The 20,833-nt window shown below is 45.1% G+C and overlaps 1 protein-coding gene across 1 annotated transcript; it reads right to left on the bottom strand.

The window, feature by feature from the left end:
• Positions 1-485: 485 nt before the first annotated feature.
• cenpe (centromere protein E) lies at positions 486-20,784 on the bottom strand. Its single transcript, XM_079366755.1, has 54 exons — positions 20,571-20,784; positions 19,802-19,914; positions 19,616-19,705; positions 19,413-19,531; positions 18,981-19,100; positions 18,687-18,768; positions 18,334-18,401; positions 18,174-18,248; positions 18,020-18,071; positions 17,817-17,904; positions 17,522-17,651; positions 16,972-17,091; positions 16,711-16,863; positions 16,471-16,621; positions 16,290-16,383; positions 15,930-16,200; positions 15,789-15,845; positions 15,260-15,427; positions 14,900-14,974; positions 14,197-14,265; positions 13,742-13,873; positions 13,186-13,363; positions 12,909-13,063; positions 12,568-12,828; positions 12,244-12,390; positions 11,941-12,099; positions 11,707-11,814; positions 11,475-11,609; positions 11,225-11,377; positions 10,681-10,896; positions 10,505-10,597; positions 9,965-10,087; positions 9,710-9,826; positions 9,273-9,494; positions 8,884-8,967; positions 8,598-8,759; positions 8,248-8,481; positions 7,763-7,996; positions 7,193-7,276; positions 6,866-6,982; positions 6,536-6,778; positions 6,399-6,458; positions 6,075-6,230; positions 5,850-6,005; positions 5,549-5,758; positions 4,610-4,822; positions 4,304-4,507; positions 3,879-4,055; positions 3,368-3,468; positions 3,131-3,228; positions 2,418-2,553; positions 1,959-2,335; positions 1,831-1,869; positions 486-651 (listed from the first exon to the last, which is right to left on the bottom strand). The coding sequence occupies exons 1-54, from the start codon at positions 20,624-20,626 to the stop codon at positions 572-574; spliced, it is 7,515 nt and encodes a 2,504-aa protein (XP_079222881.1). The 5' UTR covers positions 20,627-20,784; the 3' UTR covers positions 486-571.
• Between the last annotated feature and the right edge of the window lie 49 nt (positions 20,785-20,833).

Below are 20,833 nucleotides of genomic sequence, written 5' to 3'. Positions count from 1 at the left end.
GTTGATAATTCCATACATTTGATTTATTTTGATTAGAAACCTGAAGTTATGGGTTGTTCTGTATACAGGTAGAGGACCTGTGTCTTGTTTTTTGACAAGTGCACATGAAGAAGCAGGAGCCAAGATTTGTTTCTTTACTTCCGGAAAATTAGCCTTCAAAAATAAAACACAACCTTTGCATGACTATAGGACTTACTAATATAAGACCTGCATACATGACGTCCTCGTGGTTCAACAGGGGAAGTTTGATTTAAATTCTTCTGACAAATAGTCACAGAAAAGCCAGTTTAAGGACCTTTACATTAAATGACCACCAACAAAATTGAAACAAACTGGTCATATTTTGTCTTTGTGTGTTGTGGTCTTGATATTAATTCTAAATCTTTTGGGTGAGGAGTATGTAATTATCTTCCATAATTCATAGCAGCATTGCAACCTGGTTACTGAGTTTGGATAGATAGATGTGATGAAATAAGAGTTCAGAGTTTATCAACTGAATATAGTTCTTTATTAATAAACAAAAGTTCGAAACATTAGAGATACATTTAAAATATTGCACGTGTGGATCTTTTCACTGGGCCTTGCACATCTCCTCCTGCTTTGGAGACTGAGGCCACCACTCGTTCTGTTTGTCTGCAGACGGTCCTGCACCTGAAACACATCACACAAAATCTGATCAGAGAAAAACAGCCAGAAACTAAAGGATCAAACTGAACCGTAAGAATTGTTCTGAATCTACAGTCAGGGACATTTACTTTGACACCACATGTTTTTGAACATGACATTAATACCATTTTAAAAATAGTAAGTATCAAAAAGTTTAAAAGCTTAAAAAAATGTTTAGGGTCACATATTTTGAAAAGTACACTTAACCATGTTTTCCTAACACTAGTATGTCCCTAACCTGTCTACAGTGGATGGACTGTAGACTGTCTTCTTATCAAAGTTCTTCAAAGTTCTTCTTATCAAAGAACTGTCTTAAAAGTAAAATCTCCGGGGCGCTGGTGGCGTAGGGAGGCTGTAGTCCTCGCCCGGGTTCGCGTCCGGCCTGTGGCTCCTTTCGCGAATGTCTCTCCCTGATTTCCGCCTCTATCCACCATCCTCTCTCTATAATAAAGGCCAAAAATAAATCTTTAAAAAAAGTAAACTCCCCCCCCCCCCCCCCCCCCCAGGTGGGGTGACACTCCCACAGTTCAGGAGTCTTCCTTCTTATCGTAAACAGGACATGGAGCGAAAAGCCCGAAGCACAAACCAGAGGTGCGTGGTCAGACAGCTCATTTACATATTTAAAGTGATAGAAACAGCCTGTTCAGAGCAGGGCTGAAATAGAGGGGTTTATAGACGTGATCAAAGTGAAGAAGCTTCACAGACACGTTTCTGGGAGCTTTGATATCTTAAACATTTAAACTCGTTTTAAAAGGAGGAGTGACCTTTAAGATCTTCAGTACAGTTGTTTACTAAGACCTGCTGTGAGTAAAAGAGGGCACACTGTTGAAATTGCACAAATAATACTGGCAGGATTTGGGTACAGAAACATTGCCAACTCATTTGTCCAATTAAGACGGCGCAGAAATTAATTTGCTGTAATAAAAAAAAAAGGATACTGATGTAGGTCATAAGAACATCTATTTTTGTTTTCATGTATTAAATCAACCATGGATAGTTTCTTTTTTTTATTTCTACTGGTATTAAATGTACATGTAAAAGTATGGTATTATGAAAACCCTCGTTCTGATTCAGGTTTTAAGGCTCAGTGTCAGACTGGTTGAGTCCCATCACCCTATGCTTCTGTTAGCACACCCTCAGTGAAACAGAAGTTACAACAGTTACCCTTCTCTTCAGCTGATGAAGCAGGAACATCGGACACCTCTGGTAAAACAAACAGCTCAGGTCTTTATAGCGTCAGGATTATCAGGCCCACAAACATTCAGCAAGGGGATTTCAGGGGGGGAGCTTACCTGTACTTGTTCCCAGGTTGGAGTTATCAAAGAACTGTTTGGGGCAGGCCCTGGACAGCAGCTCCGTGCCGCCACCCACGTCAAAGAATCGGCTTTTAGGAGAGTCCAGGGCCTTCCTGGGAGACTCCAGGGCCTTCCTGGGAGAGTCCAGGGCCTTCCTGGGAGAGTCCAGGGCCTTCCTGGGAGAGTCCAGGGCCTTCCTGGGAGTGATCAGAAACTTCTGGGGTGAGCTCTTGACGGAGGAGTCGAGGGGGAGACCTCTTTTGGTGGGGGTGCAGGGGGTTGAGGGCTTGTCTGCGTCGCCTCTGTTCGTGGCCTTCAGTTTGAAGGCTCTGCTCTTCCACTTGCTGATCTCGGCCCGCTGGGCGGACACCAGGCTGACGGACCGATAAAGATGTGAGATTAAACAAATGACACCACCGGCCTGAACCGTTTCACCCTCAGACGGCTGCGCCTCACCTCTCCAGTTCTGTTATTTTCATCTGCAACTGCTTGACCTCCTCCTCCAGTTTGGCCTTCTCCTGCAGGGTGCTGGTGTTGAGGACGACTCCTCGGGGGTTTGTGAGTCTGGCATGGAGGTCCTTCCCCTCCAGGACTGAATTCAACAAGACTACATTAGGATCAGTCTCGTCTTTTAGTGAAAATAATGGATTCATTTCACAGCCGTGCCACTTGTCCTCCTCTCACTTAAATACTGTTTTATGACGCTTCATTAGTAGCTGCAAGTACAACAGTGTCAGGTTTGAGAAAATCTGAATTTATGTCAACAAACAAAAACGTGTATTTAGAAGACAGGTCTGTAAAACATGAAAGAGAGCAGACGACGCTGTCGGTCTTTTTGGCTCTTTATCTTCTGCTATAACGCCCTGTGACATGATGTTTTCTCGTCTGGCTCCACTCTTGTTTAGTTGCCTGCTGCATTGAGAACCTGATCTCAACATAGGCTTCATAACTCCACCTCACTCGTTTGTTAGTTTGACAACTTTTGAGCTGCTAAATTTGCGAAACCTGAGTTATGCACGGTACGCCTGCTAAACAGAAGACGCGGCTCCGTTTTATGTTCTGCTGATTGTCTACATTTAAAAGACCGGACTGTGAGGAGGTAGGCCGCAAGCTCAAGACAAAAAAAAAAAAAAACACAGAACGGAAACACAGACACACTGCCGACTCACATGAGTCCTCTCCCTGCTGCTGGGATTTCCTCAGTGTCTCCTTCAGCTTCCTCAGAGACTCTTCTTTGTCCTTCAGCAGCATGGTCATCCTCTGGATCCTGACGACAACAGACAGTCAAAGAAGACAAATAAACCCAGACCGCTGCTTTAAAAAGGAACAGGCTTGCTGAACACTTTAAAAAAAAAAAGAAATCAGATGAAGCACAATAAGTTTGAAACAAAACAAAACGCTCTTACTCTAGTTGGTGCTTATCAGACGCTGAACTCGACTCCACCTCCATTTGGATTAATTTAGTCCGCAGTTCTTCCAGCTCAGCAGCACTGGGGTTGGCATTTTTCTAAAAGCACAGACACAAATATCAGCCTGAAAAGTTAGTTAAAGAACAAAAACCAGAATAAAGTGACGTTATTCTCAACGTGACATCAGCTGCTTTAATGATCGATAGTGATGAAAAGCATCAAATCCTTCAGCTGTTTAACCAGAAGATGCTGCGAGTGGAAGAGGGAGAGCAACGTCTCCTCCACACAAAAACACTGGAAACATTTAGGCAGCGTGCCTGTAAAGCAAAGACTACCAAATATCAGGCGCAGAAGACGTTTTTGTTGCCATGGTATCGATATGGTAAGACATCCACTAGAATCGTATCAAAGTTTAAAACTCAAATATCATGACAAACTAAAGATAAAGTTGCTCATGTGTAATGCAAAGATCTGATCCACAGTGTAACAGAAGCTGCTTCAGACGGACCTCAGACTCTCTCAGTTTGCTCCTCAGAGTTTGGATCATGTTCTCCTTCTCCTTCTCCAGCGCGCGGCTGTCCTGCAGCTCCGTCTGCAGGAGCTGTGTGGCCTCTTTGTGGTTGGACACCCGGTTGTTGGCTTTGATTTGAGCCTCCTCCAGCTGCTCTTTGTGCGCACACAGAGCCTGAGAACACAGAGACGTATCCGTCACCAACAAGAAGACTCGCGCTTCCCCAGCTACGTTTGTGTGAGTGTAGACAGATATATGTGTATGTATAGGCACAACGTACGTGTGTGTGTGTGTCTGTGTGTGTCTGTATTTTTGTGTTAAATTGTGCATCAACGATGCTTATCAATAAAGAAAGTGTGAAAAATGTGTCTACAGCACGTTCTGTACACACTCATGATCTGAATCAGATATGGCACACATACTTTGAATCTTCCCTCCTTTTCATGGAGCTCAAGAAGCAGCTGCTGGTTGTCTTTCAGCAGACCCAGTTCAGTATTCGAAAGAGCGCCCTCCACTGGCTGCAGCAGCATCGACCTTCGGCTCCTCTCCTCTTGGAGTCGAGCGTCAGTCTGAGCCTGCAGCAGCTTCAACTCCTCGAGCAGGCCGTTGTGTTCGTCGATGACGACCTGCAGGAAAGAGGCGATGTCACATTCATACGTACAAACACAGCACTTCATCTATTTGATAAAGACGGGTGAAAAGGGTAAAAAAAATAAAAAAGTCCCTACCTTCAGAGTGGTCTCCCTGCTGCGGGCCTGAGCCGACCTAACGTCCTGCTCTCGGCTCAGTAAGGCGTTCAGCTCGCTGTCGCTGTATGGTTTCTTTGAGACCACATCCTGCAGCTGCTCCTGGAACCGCTTATGCTCTTCCCCGTCGGCTAAAACCTCGCTCGTGTACATCTTCCAGCTCCACAACAGCTTCTCCCAAACGCAACCCATTTTCTGCACAGACATCAGACGGGCGTGAGCTTCAACATTAGAAACAAAAGCATATGAAATGGAAATGACACTTTGGTTTCTCCGGATGTGAGCGGGTAAAGATCGGACTAAACCAGCGGCTCCACAGACTGCTTTCCCTCAAAGACTCAAACGTCCTGTGGTCTTTTCTATTATTTCATTTACCTGCCATCATGCTATTAAAAAGTCTTGGAAAGTGTTGTATTCATCACTGATGTGTTGTCTGCAGGGAGGAAATTTGTGGTGGCTGCCCCCGGCCCTCCTCAAAGTCTGAAAGTTGTTTTCATTGAGGACACTCGGTTTTTTCTTTTTCTTTAGTGAACTACAATTCAGCTGATGATTCCAACAGGATTCAGGAAACGACGTCTTTGTTATGCAGTTAGATTGAAGCAACATCAAACATCATGAAGACGCAAGAAACAAGGCGCTAATGGGAATCTGTTCAGGTTGTTTTCTGTGCAGTCAGCTGATAGCCTCACCTTTAAAACAGGTTTAGCTCAATCAAACACAAACATGATGTGGTGATTCACTTCACAGCCTTTAACTTGCTGTTGTTGAAAAACATTTTTTTAAGGATATCATGAAGCACAATCATTAAAGTTTTTACATTTTTTAAAAAGGGACTTATGAGTAGAGCCCAGAATAGGTAAAGGGAGGACACAGGTGTGGACATGCCGTTATTGACCATGAAGACGATGCTTAACGGCTCACCTGCATGTATAGGTTCCTCTTGTCCAGCAGCTCGCCCAGTCTCTGTTCCCACAGCGAGTTAAAGTCCTGGTCTTTCACAGAGTAGCTGGAGGCCTCCGCTCTGCACAGCAACACATCCTGCAGGCGTCTCTCCTCGTAAACATCCAGATCTTTCCTCAGCAGCTCCTCAAACAGAGTGCAGTAGCTCTGCGCCGTCTCCCGCACCTGATCCTGAGCGGGCAGACAGGAAGGTGTCGAGGTTATCACCTGATCCTGACTGAGTTTAAATACATTTCAAATTGAAATAAATGTTGATATTTACAATGATCTTTCTCAGATTCAGCTTCGCCTGCAGGTCCAACTCAGCGTAGACTTTGAAGGCCTCTATGCCGTGGTCTGGCCGTCTGCCGATAACCTCGGTGTAGGAGTGATGGCTCGAGCACGCGTTGATGAAGTCCTGGATCTTTGTAAAGCCTTCCTGCAGAGACACGAGTTCAACAAGATCAGAGTTGTGTTGAACTGTAACGTTTGCCTCTCAGCTGTTGACCCCCCCCCCCCCCCCCAAAAAAAGATAATGTAAAGTTACCTGAATTTCATCAGCAGAGTCCTGCAGCTGCAACACTGCAGACTTTTTAACTCCTCCGCTGCTCGGATCCAAACCGCACAGCTGCTCTTTGAGGGCGGAGATGGTTTCGTCAGCTTCCTTTAACAGTTGAAAGAGAAGCGAGCAAAACCAACATCAATAAATCTTCTGAAAAAAGTGAGGAGGGAGGCCGCAAGTTCAAGAGTGATGACAGCTGACAAATGGAGAAAAACGATCTTCTGACATTGTGACTTTTACCGTCTAACTGATATTATGATTCAAACGTACCTTCTGTCGCAGCTCGGCCTCTCTCTCCTCCCTGCTCAGCTGCTCCTGCAGGGATGAGATCTGAAAAAAGGAAAAAGACGATTAGTAACGTGGAAACAAAGTTACGCCCAAAAGCAGACCGGATCTAGAAAAAGTACCATCTCCAGTCTTTCCTCCATCTCCTCCCTGAGCTGCTGCTTCTCCTGCCTCAGAGCCTCCAGACTCTCCTGCAGCTGATCTCTGTCCTCGCTGAGAGACGTCACTCTGCGCTGCAGCTCTTCCTTCTCTGACAGCACGGCGTCCCGCTCTGCCTGAGCGACGGTAAGCTGCTCCGACAGGCTCTTCATCTGCTGGTCTCGGTCTGCTGAAACACTCTGCAGCTCCTCTCTCAGTGTCTTTATCTGTGGAGAAAGGATCAGTCAGAGGAAAAAACTCGCTCCTTCTCCAAAAAAGCTTTTTTTTTATAAAGAAAACAAAGCCACGCCCACCTGTTGATGTAAAGCGTCATCTCTCTCCTGAATCTCTCCCTCCAGGTCAGCGTTGACTCGTTTTTGTTCCTGCAGCTTCTCTTGGACTGATTCTAGAAGCTCTTGTGCTCTGGAAGCCTAAAAAGTGAAATATCAACTTTCGTCAGGTAAAAACGCAAACATTCACCGGGAGCACAAAAAGTAGGAAAAGACGACAAGTACGGAACATTTAGATGAGGAGTGTATGCATCACTAAACATGATAAGAATCTAAACTAATTGAAAGTGGTAGTTTGTCAAAGTTTTAGGTTTCAGCTCAGATTGGTGATGATGAGGAGTTTTTCCGCACCGTGCTGATGTTCTGCTGCAGATCGTCTTCCAGCCGTTTCTTCTGCTCCATCAGAGTCAGCAGAGTCATGTTCAGCTGGGCGACCTGTGGAGGAGGATATGGACTCATTATGACTCTCTCTCATCAAATCACTTGGAAAACAGTCCAAACAGACAACATGCACCTGCAAAGTGGAAACCGCACACTGGGACACCGATATCATACGCTGCAACTCAGGGCGTACTCAGACAAGGAAACCTGTAATGTGCCTCAGCACATTTTAACCCCAAACTCCAGTTTGACCAGTGTCAGTGCTCCATGCCTAAGAATGTACACTTCCTTTGCCCTCACAGTTTGAAAAGATCCTCATGCATGGGAACATAACAAGTACATGACAAAATGAATACAACCCTTCCTCTTGACTTTTAAATAAGAGCTGTGATGCAGTTGCTGTCTTGTTTTTAGGAACATTGTATCTTTCTATTTTTGCCTGTCAGAGCACTTTGATGATTTCTTTCACAAATCGAGTTGAGTTTTAAAATATTGTTAATCTAAGGGGGAATGACAGGCAGAGGGATTGTTGTCACAAACCTCCTCCTGCAGGCTCTCCATCCTGCCCTCGCTCTCCTCCCTGAGATGCTGTTTCTCCTGCCTCAGAGCCTCCAGACTCTCCTGCAGCTGATCTCTGTCCTCGCTGAGAGACGTCACCCTGCCCTGCAGCGCCTCTATCTCCTCCGAGGAGCTCAGACAGCTCGTCTCCTTCTCTGACAGCACGGCGTCCCGCTCTGCCTGAGCGACGGTGAGCTGCTCCAACAGGCTCTTCATCTGTGGGTGAAAGATTTCAAACAGCACACACCAGATGTTTGTAATGAAGGACCAGTTAAAAAAAGAAAGAAAAAAAAGTTAATGACAGCCAAGGTGGACTGAAGTGCTGTACAATAAGTTCAGCAAAATACATCACAAAGAAATGTTCATGCTCATTTAAAAACAAGTTCAAATGCTAAACGATAGTAAAAGTTCTAGTGGACTCTGCTGTTGGGATAAAACACTCAGGCAGAGGGATTGTTGTCACAAACCTCCTCCTGCAGGCTCTCCATCCTGCCCTCGCTCTCCTCCCTGAGCTGCTGCTTCTCCTGCCTCAGAGCCTCCAGACTCTCCTGCAGCTGATCTCTGTGCTCGCTCAGAGACGTCACTCTGCGCTGCAGCGCCTCTATCTCCTCACTGCGAGTCTGAGCGCCGGCCGTCCTCTCGAGCAGCAGAGCGTCTCTCTCCGTCTCAACACTCTGCAGCTGCTCACTTACAGTCTGAACCTGAAGGAGAGAAAGGTCATTGTGAATACTGTGAGACACACGATCTATCCAGGACGCAGCAGCAGGTTTTTGTTTTGTTTGACCTGTGAGCACTGGTTTATTAAAGTTTGTCAAACCTGGTGTTGGAGCTGCTGTATCTGCAGCGTAGCCTCTTCATCCTTCCTGTTGCTCTGTTTGTCCTCCAGCTCGGCTTTCTCCCTCCTCGTCACGCTGATCTCCTCCTGCAAGACTCTGATCTTCTCCTGGGAAACCCTCAGCTCCTCCTGGTTCTCGATCATCTGAAAGACATCACCCAAAATGTTTTGTTTTTTTAAAGAGCTTCAAAAACAAACAGTCCATTCACTCATCTATAAAAGTGAATTTTAAGCAAACAGGGAGTAATTGAAAATATCATCGACTCACCAGTTCTACATTTTCCTGGAGGTCAGACTTCAGCTGGCTCACCTCCTGCTCAGCCTTCAACAGATGTTCCTCCAGCTGCTGGATCTGAATCACAGGCACAGACAGTTTCAGTCTCTCACAGGAAACAAAAACAGAGACAATATAACCCATGTCCTGAATGGTGAAGTTGAGAAGTAAGAGGTGCAGAGTCATTAGAAGAGAAGACGTGATCTGACCTGCAGGCGTTGTTGAGCCTCCTGTTCTTCTCTCAGCGAGCGAGGCTCAGAGCTGAGCTGCTGCTGGAACTCACTCTGCAGCTAAACACACACACACAAACAAATGAAACCTCTGTATCTCCTCTGGTGTGATATGTGTTAAATGTGCAGTGTTTGGAAAGACTTGTAAAGTACCATCTCCAGTCTTTCCTCGCTCTCCTCCCTGAGCTGCTGCTTCTCCTGCCTCAGAGCCTCCAGACTCTCCTGCAGCTGATCTCTGTCCTCGCTGAGAGACGTCACTCTGCGCTGCAGCGCCTCTATCTCCTCCGAGGAGCTCAGACAGCTCGTCTCCTTCTCTGACAGCACGGCGTCCCGCTCTGCCTGAGCGACGGTGAGCTGCTCCGACAGGCTCTTCATCTGTGGGTGAAAGATTTCAAACAGCACACACCAGATGTTTGTAATGAAGGACCAGTTAAAAAAAACAAAAAAAAACAAAACTTAATTAAACATCTGTGAGACATGTCAAGTCAACATTATTTATGTCGCTGATTAATCACAGCCAAGGTGGACTGAAGTGCTGTACAATAAGTTCAGCAAAATATGAAAATGTGAACATGTGATGAGAAACGGACCTGTTGTTCCACTTGAGCTCGTGTCTCATGGCTCGAACTTTCCAGGTGGTTGATGGTTTGACTCTGCTCCTGAAGCTGCTGTTTCAGAGAATCTAAAAGACTCTGTGTCTCTGCAGCCTGAAAGTTCAGACAAAAAAAAAAAAAAAAAAAAAAAAAAGGTTGCAGATTATCCCCTGATCTAGAAGTTATTTATGGATATGAGAGGTTGAATACATAGAAGTTGGTGAGCCACTTTAAAAACCAAACTTCTCTCACCGTCTCTACATTTCTCCGCAGCTCTTCTTCCAGAAGATTCTTCTGCTCGCCGACGGTCTGAAGCGCAGCCTGAAGTTGTTCAGCCTGGGTGGAGAGATGAGCAATTAAATTTGACAACTCATGCTCTCTTTTTTTTTTTTTTTTAGATATGCACAATGTGTGTGAATGATCAAGAACTGTCTCCAAACTACAAAACCCTTATGAGGAAAAAGAGAGTAAAGAATGACAAAAAAATAAATAAATAAAACAACAAAAAACCTGTGGCCAGTGAGCGATTCTAACGCAACAATTTTGGCCGGCAAGAAAAAAAGTTTGGACCCCATTGCCATAAAGGGTCCAAGACTGTTTTGGTTGATCCTCAAAAACGTCATCATGGGGCTCAGTTGGCCTCAGTACAAAGGCAGATTCAAGCCAGACCTGTGGCTCCATTCCTTAACTCTCTCTCCAATAAAGGCCTAAAAATAACCCACCTGAAAAGAAGGTCATCATGTGTGCACTCATGTGATGTTGATTGTGTCACACTGGTTGAACGTTTCCTACCTCTTGCTGAAGTTGTGTCACTCTCTCATCGTGTGTCTGCAGGTCTGAGCTCAGCGTCTGTGGCTGCGTTACCTCGCTATGAGCTAAGACCACCTGTGAAAAGAGACACTGTTTTGGACTCGTTTCTTTCAATGCAGAGAAACATGACAGATGTAGAAGAAGCCGTGTTATAGTACCATCTCCAGTCTTTCCTCCATCTCCTCCCTGAGCTGCTGCTTCTCCTGCCTCAGAGCCTCCAGACTCTCCTGCAGCTGATCTCTGTCCTCGCTGAGAGACGTCACCCTGCGCTGCAGCCCCTCCACCTCCTCAGTCTGAGCGCCGGCCGTCCTCTCACGCAGCAGAGCGTCTCTCTCCGTCTCAACACTCTGCAGCTGCTCCGATAGTGTCATGATCTGTGCAAACACAAACACTTCTATGAAGACATCTTTTAATTTTGGGCTGCCAAACTTCACACCCTCATATCCAGACAGATATTGATATAGTTTGATGTTTTACTACAATTGCATCAAAGTTAATAAATTGTGATATCATCTTTTAGTTTTTTTTTTAAAACTGTTTATCCTCGTGGGACAATTAGCGCACCAAGCAGTCAACCACAGGAGCAGCGACCCGCATACACCCTGACAGAGTTGCTCGGAGGGGCTGGGGATCGAACCCTCGACCTTCCGGTTGAGGGTTGACTCTACCCACTGAGCACAGCTGCCCCATGACATGTCTTACTTGTGTTTGCAGCTCCTCCAGCTGTGCACCGGTGTCAGAGGGAGCAGGAGCGTCCTGATTGGACGCTCGTGCAGACTCCAGCTGCTTAATCATCTCCTTCTGCACGTCGTTTCTCTCCAGAGCCGTCCTCAGCTCCTCCTGATTCTCGATCATCTGTTTAGAGACCAAAGGATTTTCATTTTGCCAACATGACGTGCAGGGAAGTTAAAGCATTTCAAAACGCTGACTGAGCAGCGAGATATCAACTCACCATGTCCACGTTCTCCTGCAGGTCCAACCTGAGCTGATCTCTCTCAGCAGTGAGCGAGGACACGGCCGACTGCAGCTTCTCCGTCTCCTCTTCCTCCGCTCGCACGTGCTCCAGCTCCTCTGACAGACTCTGCATCTGTTGAGAAGATTTTCAGTCGAGCAGTTTCACTGAGCGGGGGGAAAGGAGTCACGAGTCGTGGATACGAAAACTGCTTCACATGTATTCAACTCACCTGCTCCCTCAGGTCGGACTCCTTCTGTTTGTACAGTTCCTCCAGATGTGACCTCTGCTCCTGGAGCTCGTTTTGAAGAGACTGAAGAAGAACTTGCGTCTCTGCAGCCTGAAATCGAGGGAACACTTTGAGTAGGAACGCTGCTTAAAGTTAAAGACATTGTAAATTAACATGTTTTTTTTTTTTTTTTTTTTTTAAATCTATCTTGTAATTGGATGGGAAGCAGCGTCTCACCATCTCCTCATGTTTCTGCAGGTCGGCCCTGAGCTGCTCTCTTTCTGCAGCCACAGTGACGAGCGTGTTCTCCGTCTCTGCTGAAGGCTGAGCGCCGGCACTCAGGAAGACGTCTCTCTCTGCTCGGACAACTTTCAGCTCTTCAGTCAGCTGATTCAGCTGCAACAGTCCAAATAAACAAACGAGTTCACACCAACTATTCAAGCCATTCACACAATCATTTTTTAACATACGGAAATTTTTTTTAAAAAAAGACATCGTACGAGGCGTCAAAGAAACGCAGATAGAAAGAGATGACGGTACTTGTTCTTGGAGTTCTTTGCTGATCTCCTCCTCTGTCGTTCTGGAAACTTCACTGTCAGCGAGCATCTCCTCCACATCTTTCACCTGCTGCTGCATCTGCTTCAGTTTCTCCGTCAGCGACTCTCTCTGCGCTTCACTTTCCGTCAGCTACAAAAGAAATAGAACCATGAATACTGTCCGTTATTAACAAGTAGCAACCGAACATACGTCACGTTCAGGTGCTGGTTCGTTTGTTTTAATGTGACATTTCTTTGTTCTGTCTGGATCAACATTACCACAGATTAAAAAAAATGAAGGACTCGTGTTGAGTTCTCCACAGCTCACCTTGGAGACTTCCTCCTGGACGGCAGAACTGAGCCGACTCCTCTCGGCCTCGGAGTTCTCCAGGGTTTGACGCAGTGACTCCGCCTGCTCCTCTCTCAGCGCTGCTTCACTCAGCTCCGCTCGGACGTTCAGGATCTCCTCCTGGCTCATCTGCAGGGCGGCTCTGAGCTGCACAGCCTCCTCCTGGCTCTGAGCCTGAGCCGAGATCAGAGCGTCCCTGTGAGTGTGAGCGGCGCACAGCTCCTCCGTCAGCTCACACACCTGATGAACACACCCCATGAGTGGATCTCATTGCTGTGAGAAGATCTGCACATAAAAAAAAGGATGTTCGCAGGGCTGACCTGCTGCATCAGACTGTCCACTTTGTCTTGAAGAGTCGGTGATGAAGCGAGCTCGTCCAGCTGAGCTCGCAGGGCTTCCTCCGCCTCATGAGACGCTGCCAGCTCTTTGTTCAGACCGGCCACGCTTCTCTCCAGCTCCACGCTGTCGATCAGATCTACGGACAGACAACATCCCACATCTGAATGTGCACTCCGACGACTCCTTTAACCAAACCTCCAGAAAGGCCTCTGAGAACCAGACACCTGCATTTCTTGCGTGCATCAACTCCAGACTCACTCTTTGGGACTTTTCCATCCAGCAGCGTGGTCAGCTTTGTGTTCTCGTCAAACACCACGTTCAGCTCTTTCTGCAGATCGCTCTGCATCTGTTTGAAGCGGGACTTCTCCGCCTCAAGCTGAAAGCGCAGGCTGTTCAGCTCAGCCTCCATCCTCCGGTGATTTGTGGTCAGAGTCACCTGGAGGGGAGTGCAGGAAAAGATGCAATAAACAAAAGATACAAACAATCGTCTCTTTCGTGGAATAAACGAAGAACGCCGGACAGAACTTAAACAAGATGAGATCATCCTTTATTCATCTCGCAAGCGGAGAAATTTACAGTGATACAGCAGCAAAGCAGAAGGAAATCACAAAGTGCAAAAAAAAAGGGAAAAAAAAAAAAAGGAAGAGTTGACTAAACAGTATGAACACCATCATGCACACAGTGCACATAAGGATGGAATGCTATTGCACAAATTGTCCCACAAATAAATATTGCAATGCAATCAAATTTCAAAATAAAAGGTGATGAAATCCATCTGTGTGAAGACTCAAATGAAAAACGGGATTTCACTCACGTTGGATTCCTCCAGAGCGATGTTCTCGCTGCGCAGGTGAGCCCACTCCTTCTTCGTGTCTCTGCTGAGACCCTCGGCGTCGTCCAGAGAGCGCCTAAGTTTCGCCACCTCCTGCACCAAATCCTTCCCGCTCTGCAAGGAAAGCGTTCAAAATGTTCAATACTGTGGTTGTTTCAAAGCAACACAACAGCAGTTATGACTATGATCGATGTAATCGTGCAGAAGAGTAAAAAAAGACATCAGATCTTTGCTGTGAGCAACAGTTGGATCAAAGCCTCAGCTCTTCATCACGTTGGACCTTGTTGTAAGTGTAAACACAATCTGCCTCTTTCCGATACAGCTCTCAGTTTATTGGCAGATTAACGTCTTGTGTCCACTGACGCTGGCAGAGCTAAAAAACAGACTCAGTGGACAGCGGGCGTTAAAATGTCCCAGGGGAAAGAAATCTTACGTACCATACTTTGGAGCTCCTCTGCGAAATCACTTTTCTTCTTCAGCTCCTCAGACAAAAGGTCCAGTTTGTTCTAGGACAGCAGACACGCGTAAATGTTTTGCCAACAAGCTTTTCACATCCGTCACAGGGAAAATGAACATCTTTAAATCAATACGATGAAATGGCAGAGGGGTTTTGTCTCTACTGAAGATGTTAAAACGAGTTGAAGTTCATTTGAAGGCGAGACGGTTCTGACTGCGTTCACGCGTCTCATGGTGAGACTGTCCAGCCTCGTCGAGTTTGAGGCCGTTTTCATGGATGGACTTGTGTCAGGACGACTACGTGTGACCTCGTAGGGCTGCTGGATTATTCATTCATTTTTACAACACAAATAAATGCTCGGTACCTTCACACTAATATTTTGAACACTAAAAGGACAATCAAGAAGTAAAGTGAGATAAGAAGAAAATATACAGTACATATAAAAACGGTGTTTTTCATATAGTGGTGATAAACTCTCCCCGACACGATGACCTTATAATTCTTGTAGCTACACGTCACCTGGTGGGTGAAGAGGGGAGTTTTACTCTTGTTATTGATGAGTCCTCTCTCTGAAGTCAGATTTTTTTGTTAAGTCAAATAAAAACAGATGTTGTGGAGTAAAGGAGGAGAGGGCTGCGTTCCAAACAGATTTGATTGTACTTTGTGTCGGCGTGTCACCTCACCTGCAGCTCCTGACACTGCAGTTCAGAGGTTTGGAGCGCCTCCTTTAAGATGGAGATTTCATTCTGCTGCTCGTTCTGTAAGAGCACAAACAAGACAAAGACCAGGAACATTTTAATCAAAGGAATAGTTTCATAAAAAGAAAGCTCATCTGTTCAATGGATTTGTGTCGTATCAGCGAGGTGGAATCTAAAAGCCGTTTTTTTGACATATACTGTACACTCCTGAAAACATCCACATCATTTCAGGAGAACTTCTCCGGAGACAGATTAATATACTCGGGGTTCGGCAGGAGAAACTTCGGCAGGAGTCGAAGCAACGAATCCGACTGTTTGCCGCTTCAAACAGCTCCTCAAACTCACCTCCTGCTCCTTCCTGAACTCCTCCTCCAGACTCTTGAACTCGTCAGTCTCTCTTCTCTCCTCCAGCTCCTTCCACATCGCAGCTTTCTCAGCCTCCAGACTCTCAGTCTGCTCGATGAACATCCCCAGCTCCTGCTTCAGGTACTCCAGCTCTGCAGCCATCACGTCCTGCAGACAAACAGCTACAAGCTTCACATGAAGTCATGGAGACAATAAGGGTTTTTACATCAACAGGGTTTTAATGTAAGGGGAGCTGACGGCTTTTTTAAACTTCATCTGATTGCATTAAAACAACAGACAGCATGGTGGATAAACCCACAGGTTAAACTGTTCACATTACTTTTTTTTTTTTTTACGGAAAATAAGTGATGTAAGTCTTACGGAATAAATGCAGAACAAAGAATAAATTACTGAGAACGCTCATATTGCAATAACAATAAAACTGGGATTATTTTTGCAGCCTTCTTTCCCAGTATCCTCAGTGTTGTGATATAAGCCAGAGTCACATCACTCCTTTAAAAAGGATTACCTTCTCTGTCACCAGTTGTTCACACAGCTGGACGGTGTCTGCGAACTCTCGTCTCATCTGGAAAACACGGTTTGAGCTTGAAACGGCAAACAACTAAAACAGTGACGCGCGTCTAAAAGGTCTGTGGCAAACTCGGCTCACCTGATCGTTTGAGTCACTCGGACTGAGGCTCTGCTCCTCCAGCTGCCTCTCCAGCTCCGCCACTCTCGAATCCAGCATGTCCACCTTCTCCCGAGCCTCCTGCCTCTCGCTCTGCAGCTGCAGCTCCAGCGCAGACACTCTGCCGTCAGATGTCTCCGCCTTCGTCATGGCTTCCTCTTTCTGCTGAATCTCCATCTCCAGCTGCAGCTCCAGGTCAGACACTTTGCCCGAAAGCTCCCGCATCCGGTCCGGAGAAACCAAGTCTTTGGGACTGGAAAAAAAAGAAGAAGATCCAATACACAGGATTAATGATGTGTTGGCATACAGAACAAAATGAAAACTTGTAAGAGAGGCATTCACCTGTCTCCAAAGCTCCGAACAGTCACAGAGCTCTGATTTATCTCCATGTCTTCTGAAAGCTCTTCAGGAATCTCCCAATGAAAATCATCATCGTCTGTGAAGAGGTCACACGTGTTCATTCCATTAGCCACCTAACAGCGCAGCCAAGTCATGTATTCAAATTGGGTGAGCTCTTCCGTACCTCCGGTCAAATCGCTCATGTAGGAGCGGTCTGCTTTCCTCTTCCTGGAAAAAGGTTCTGCAAAGCTGAGCTCAGACATGCCTCCTTCAGACTGAGACGGATGAGCGAGCCGGAGCATCTTCCCTCCCCACGTAACTCTGCGTTTAGGCAACTAGAAAAGAAACGAAAAAAAAGTCCTCATAACATGCTGATGAAGACAAAGATATGAGATAACCCCAGCTTGCTCTTTGTCACATTTACCTTTGGAGCAGAGATCTGATTGGTGCTGGTGACGAGCAGCTGGGTCAGGTTCCTGATCCGGTCCTCTTGTTCTCTCTGCAGCTGATCTTTCTCTTGGAGCAGCTGGGAGAGAACCTCCCTCTCTGTGGCTGTGGTCTGTGTGACCGAAGAAACCTGCAGACAAGGAGGTGTCATGCACAAGTTAGCAGCCTGCCTCGTAGAGTGACGACACAAGAAATGAGCAAAAATAAATAAATAAAACAACTGAAGGATCGGACTTGCCTCGTTGAGTCGGCGCTTCAGGTCTACGATTTCGTTGCGGTACCTTTTGAGCAGAGCGCCGTCATCGGACACCTCCGTCACATGAGGGTCATTCTTCATCTTCTTTGCAGTGCTGGCAAACTGGTACAAATGAAGCACCCGTTACCAACTTCCCGTCAGATCGCGCTCAGAGAACTAAACAAGTACACGACTCCCCTCGGCCTCCGCAGACTCTCCACAGAGGAATTATAGACAAGGTTGTCAAAGTTTTGCACACTTTGGTTTTGATGTGCGTTTTAAAACGACAGTCTCTGTAATGATGATCAACTTGAACAAAAAACACCCAAGCATTCACAAATACTGACACTAGTCAAGCCCTCTTGTCTTCCCATAAATACACTACATTGATGTTTATGCAGGTCCGTCTGTCTTAAGTTAACTTCTAGATTGCTTTGGGTTTATTTTGTGAAAACAAGAACTGGCAAAAGGAGAAACAATTAGAAATGTACATCCAAACATGATATTAGCTTATTAAAGTGTTGGTGTGGGGTTGAACGAAGGTTTCTCCCACCTGCAGCGTGCTGAGAGTCTCATCCAGAGTGACAGGAGTTATGGTGCAGATGATGACCGTTTTGGCGTTTCCACCCAACGAGTTCTGCAGGATGCGGGTCAGCTTACTGTCTCTGTAGTTAGTGAATCCTCTGAAGAAAGAGAACAGCATTGAGCACCCGAAAGTCATGTTTAATGTGCCAATTATTTACTTTGAGCTCAAAATATAGAGAAAATAAGACCCAGACAAAGAAACAAACATCCAGACTTCCAAAAAACAAATGTGAACATTTTTACATTCTTTGCTCTTCACTCACTTCTGGCTTTCATCAGTCAGCTTCTTGATCACCTGGCCGAGTGTGAACAGACTGCGGTTGATGTTGCAGCCCTCTTTAAAGCGAGTGCCTAAGACGTCAGAAAAGATGATCACTAAAACTCTGTATACACCCCATCCAGTCGATGTCTGTCACGGTCTGAGCTCGAGACTCTCTAAACTATCTGTGACTTTGTACCAGCTTACCTTCAGCTCCTGTTTGACTCGCTCGTTCAGATCCAGCCAGATCTACTAAATTCTACGAGATGAAGCAGCACACAGACGCCGAATGAATAACTTCAGCAAAAACAACAGGCATCCAAAGATGAAGAGAAAAATCTAAATTACGCATCGAGCTCACCAAATGAGACACAATAATGGCCCCATCCGCGTTTTCCCCAGACACAGGGTCGCTCCTTTCTCGGCTTTCCAGGATCTAAAAATAAATCAATCAGTAAATAAGCAGAGATCTAGATTTTCCCAGAATCCTTCAAGTTCCTGAGTAATGTGGAGTTACTTACCATCCTGAAAATGGTGTGGGAGCGGCTGCTGCGCTGGTTCATCTTCGTCTTTCCGTAGTGACGGTTCTCTGCAGAGGGAAAGCAGGCACAAAATGAGCTGAATTCTATGTGCGTTGTCTGGATGAGCCATATCTTAGCTTCTCTTTGTGGACTTTCTAAAAATTCAATGTACTGCTTGTGTTCAGTCTGTGAAACCTAAAGAGTCACATTGAATAATTTGCTTTTCTGTCAAAGCATCGTTCAGCCTCTAGTGTTCTGTTTCAGTCAGACTTACTGATTAAATCTACTTTTTCTGACTGCATGTAAACATACCGTGTGGGTGCTGTTGTGTTTACAATAAACTCTAATCTTACTTTCTCCTTTCCTGATCCAGGCCAGAGCTTGTGCAGGAGATGTCACCAGTTCTTCAGTCAGATCGGCCACATAGATGTTTTTCTGCAGAGTGAAGGCAAAAAAATAATATACATATATTTATTCACATATATGAAAAAGGAAGTAAATCTGTTTAGGAGAGCTAGACTTCAAGTGTTTTTACTTTATATGTGATAGCTTTATTTGAAAAGTGTGACAAATGATTGGTTCTATGCATCTTGCATTATACAATGGACTGACTTGGATCAGCCAAAACATGCTGCACTTTGACGTACGTTCAGCGTCTCTCTGACTTCCAGAGGTTTCCTCTTCCAGCTGTCCACCAGCAGATCTGACACCGTTTCGTTGTAGATCTCCATGTAAGAAACTCGCAGCAGGAACTCCTGCTTTGGACACTTTGGGGAAAAGAGAAAAGTGCTCTGTTAAAATTAACATCACCAAAGTTGTTTTTTCATACCAAGGGTCTCTTATTTGAATGAGTGATCGTACCAGGAAGTTCAGAAACTTTCAAAAGCCATATTTTAAACAAAAACCATCGATAGCACTTGCTTAATAACACAAATACTTATGAGACTTCGAGTCTGGGTGCCTAAGACATCTACATGTTCGATTTTGGCTGCTGTGGCATTTAAGTGGATTAACAGCGTTAGATTTCTTTTCCTGGGAATGTATTGTATCTAAAAAAAGTTTTAGCATGTGATTCTTACATTTTTAATGGTTTGAAAGACGTCTTCCACAGCCAGAGGGATCACACCAGGAGTGCCCTTACTCCCCATCATGGTGAAAGTCTTCCCTGAAGACGTCTGCCCGTAAGCAAATATGGTTCCTGAAGTCACAGAGAATACATGAACACCATGCAGCTACAGTAAGAGGAAGAACATGTAAATTACTCCCCGTATACATGACTCACCATTGTATCCGTTAACAGTGGAAACAACCAGAGGCTTTGCAATGTTATGGTAGAGCTGATTGGTTGTTTCATCAGCAGTAAACACTCGATCTGTGAACAGAGGAGGACAGTCTTTTACTGGGACTTTGATCGACAGAGAAAAATCAACAAAATAAATCAAACACATCAAGGTGCAAAAATAAGTACCAAAAATGAAGCTCTTTGTTGAATTCCCATCATCAATTTGCTGAATAGATTTCTTGTCGGCTTTCCAAAACAGCTGGAGGGGCTCTGTGCTCTCTGAAGCCGCATTTTCTTCCCTGAAACAAAGACACGCACACGCATCATGTTATTATACTTTAAGGGCTTTTTTAAACACCATTTAGGGGTGAGGTAGCGTAGCTCAATAATCAAATCCCAGTAAAAGATCAACCTATGGAAAATGAGGTGTCAGTGGCTGCATTGCCCGACCTCAATACAACTCATGCATTGACCTACAAAATGCAATGTTTTTTCTGACAGAATTTACGTGTCTTTATCTAAAATCTCTCTGTACTGAATTATTAAGAAGCTTTAGTAAAAAATAATTCATAAAAAGGCGCTAAACTGCACAAGCCTGTTAACAGCCTTTAACTGAAGACTATATGTGTCGCCCTTTCGGTTTTTAATAACGATAATACACTTTATTCATTTTAATAAAAAAAAAATCTGATTATTGTATTTATAGGTGATCAAAAATGAAATATTTGACGTTAAAGCTTTATCTTTGCTAGTTAGAAAAGAAAAACAGAGAGACTATTGCCATACCATTCTTATTGGTAACTCAATAATAAAACCAAATTACTGAACACACATACTCGACATTTTAAAAGATGAAAGTGTATTTAATTAACTAGAAAATTCCTAATTAACATTAATGCACTAAAAGAGGTAACCAAGGGAACAGACGTCAGGAGAAACAAAAAGGTCGACTTACCTCTCTATTAGTGGACGGACTCGAACACAAACCTTCACCGCCGACTCCTCCGTCATTTTATTTTTTTATTTCTTAACCCCTAAATATAAAGTTGAAAAGCTCTTTCACACATTTCCATCCGTATCAAACACAGCTTAAAAACGGTCTAAAGCGGCGACCGTACGACGAATGACCTGCGCCAAACTTTTCAAATGTGACCTTTGTATTCTGATTGGTCGACTTCACCGGAAGGACGGAGCTAATCGGGTGGGGCGAGCTGAGTA

This window comes from Symphodus melops (assembly GCF_947650265.1).
Source record: "Symphodus melops genome assembly, chromosome: 1".
NCBI lineage: Eukaryota > Metazoa > Chordata > Actinopteri > Labriformes > Labridae > Symphodus > Symphodus melops.
The sequence above is the reverse complement of the archived record's forward strand: the minus strand, read 5'-3'. Positions and strand labels throughout refer to the sequence as shown.

Bases quoted from the DNA above. Each gene is read 5' to 3' on its own strand.
- cenpe (XM_079366755.1), bottom strand. From the start codon at position 20,626: ATGACGGAGGAGTCGGCGGTGAAGGTTTGTGTTCGAGTCCGTCCACTA. The intron at 11,815-11,940 runs GTGAGACGCTGC...CCTCGATTTCAG, and splicing joins TGCAGAAACATGAGGAGATG to GCTGCAGAGACGCAAGTTCT. The intron at 3,469-3,878 runs GTCCGTCTGAAG...CTGTGCTTTTAG, and splicing joins GCAAACTGAGAGAGTCTGAG to AAAAATGCCAACCCCAGTGC.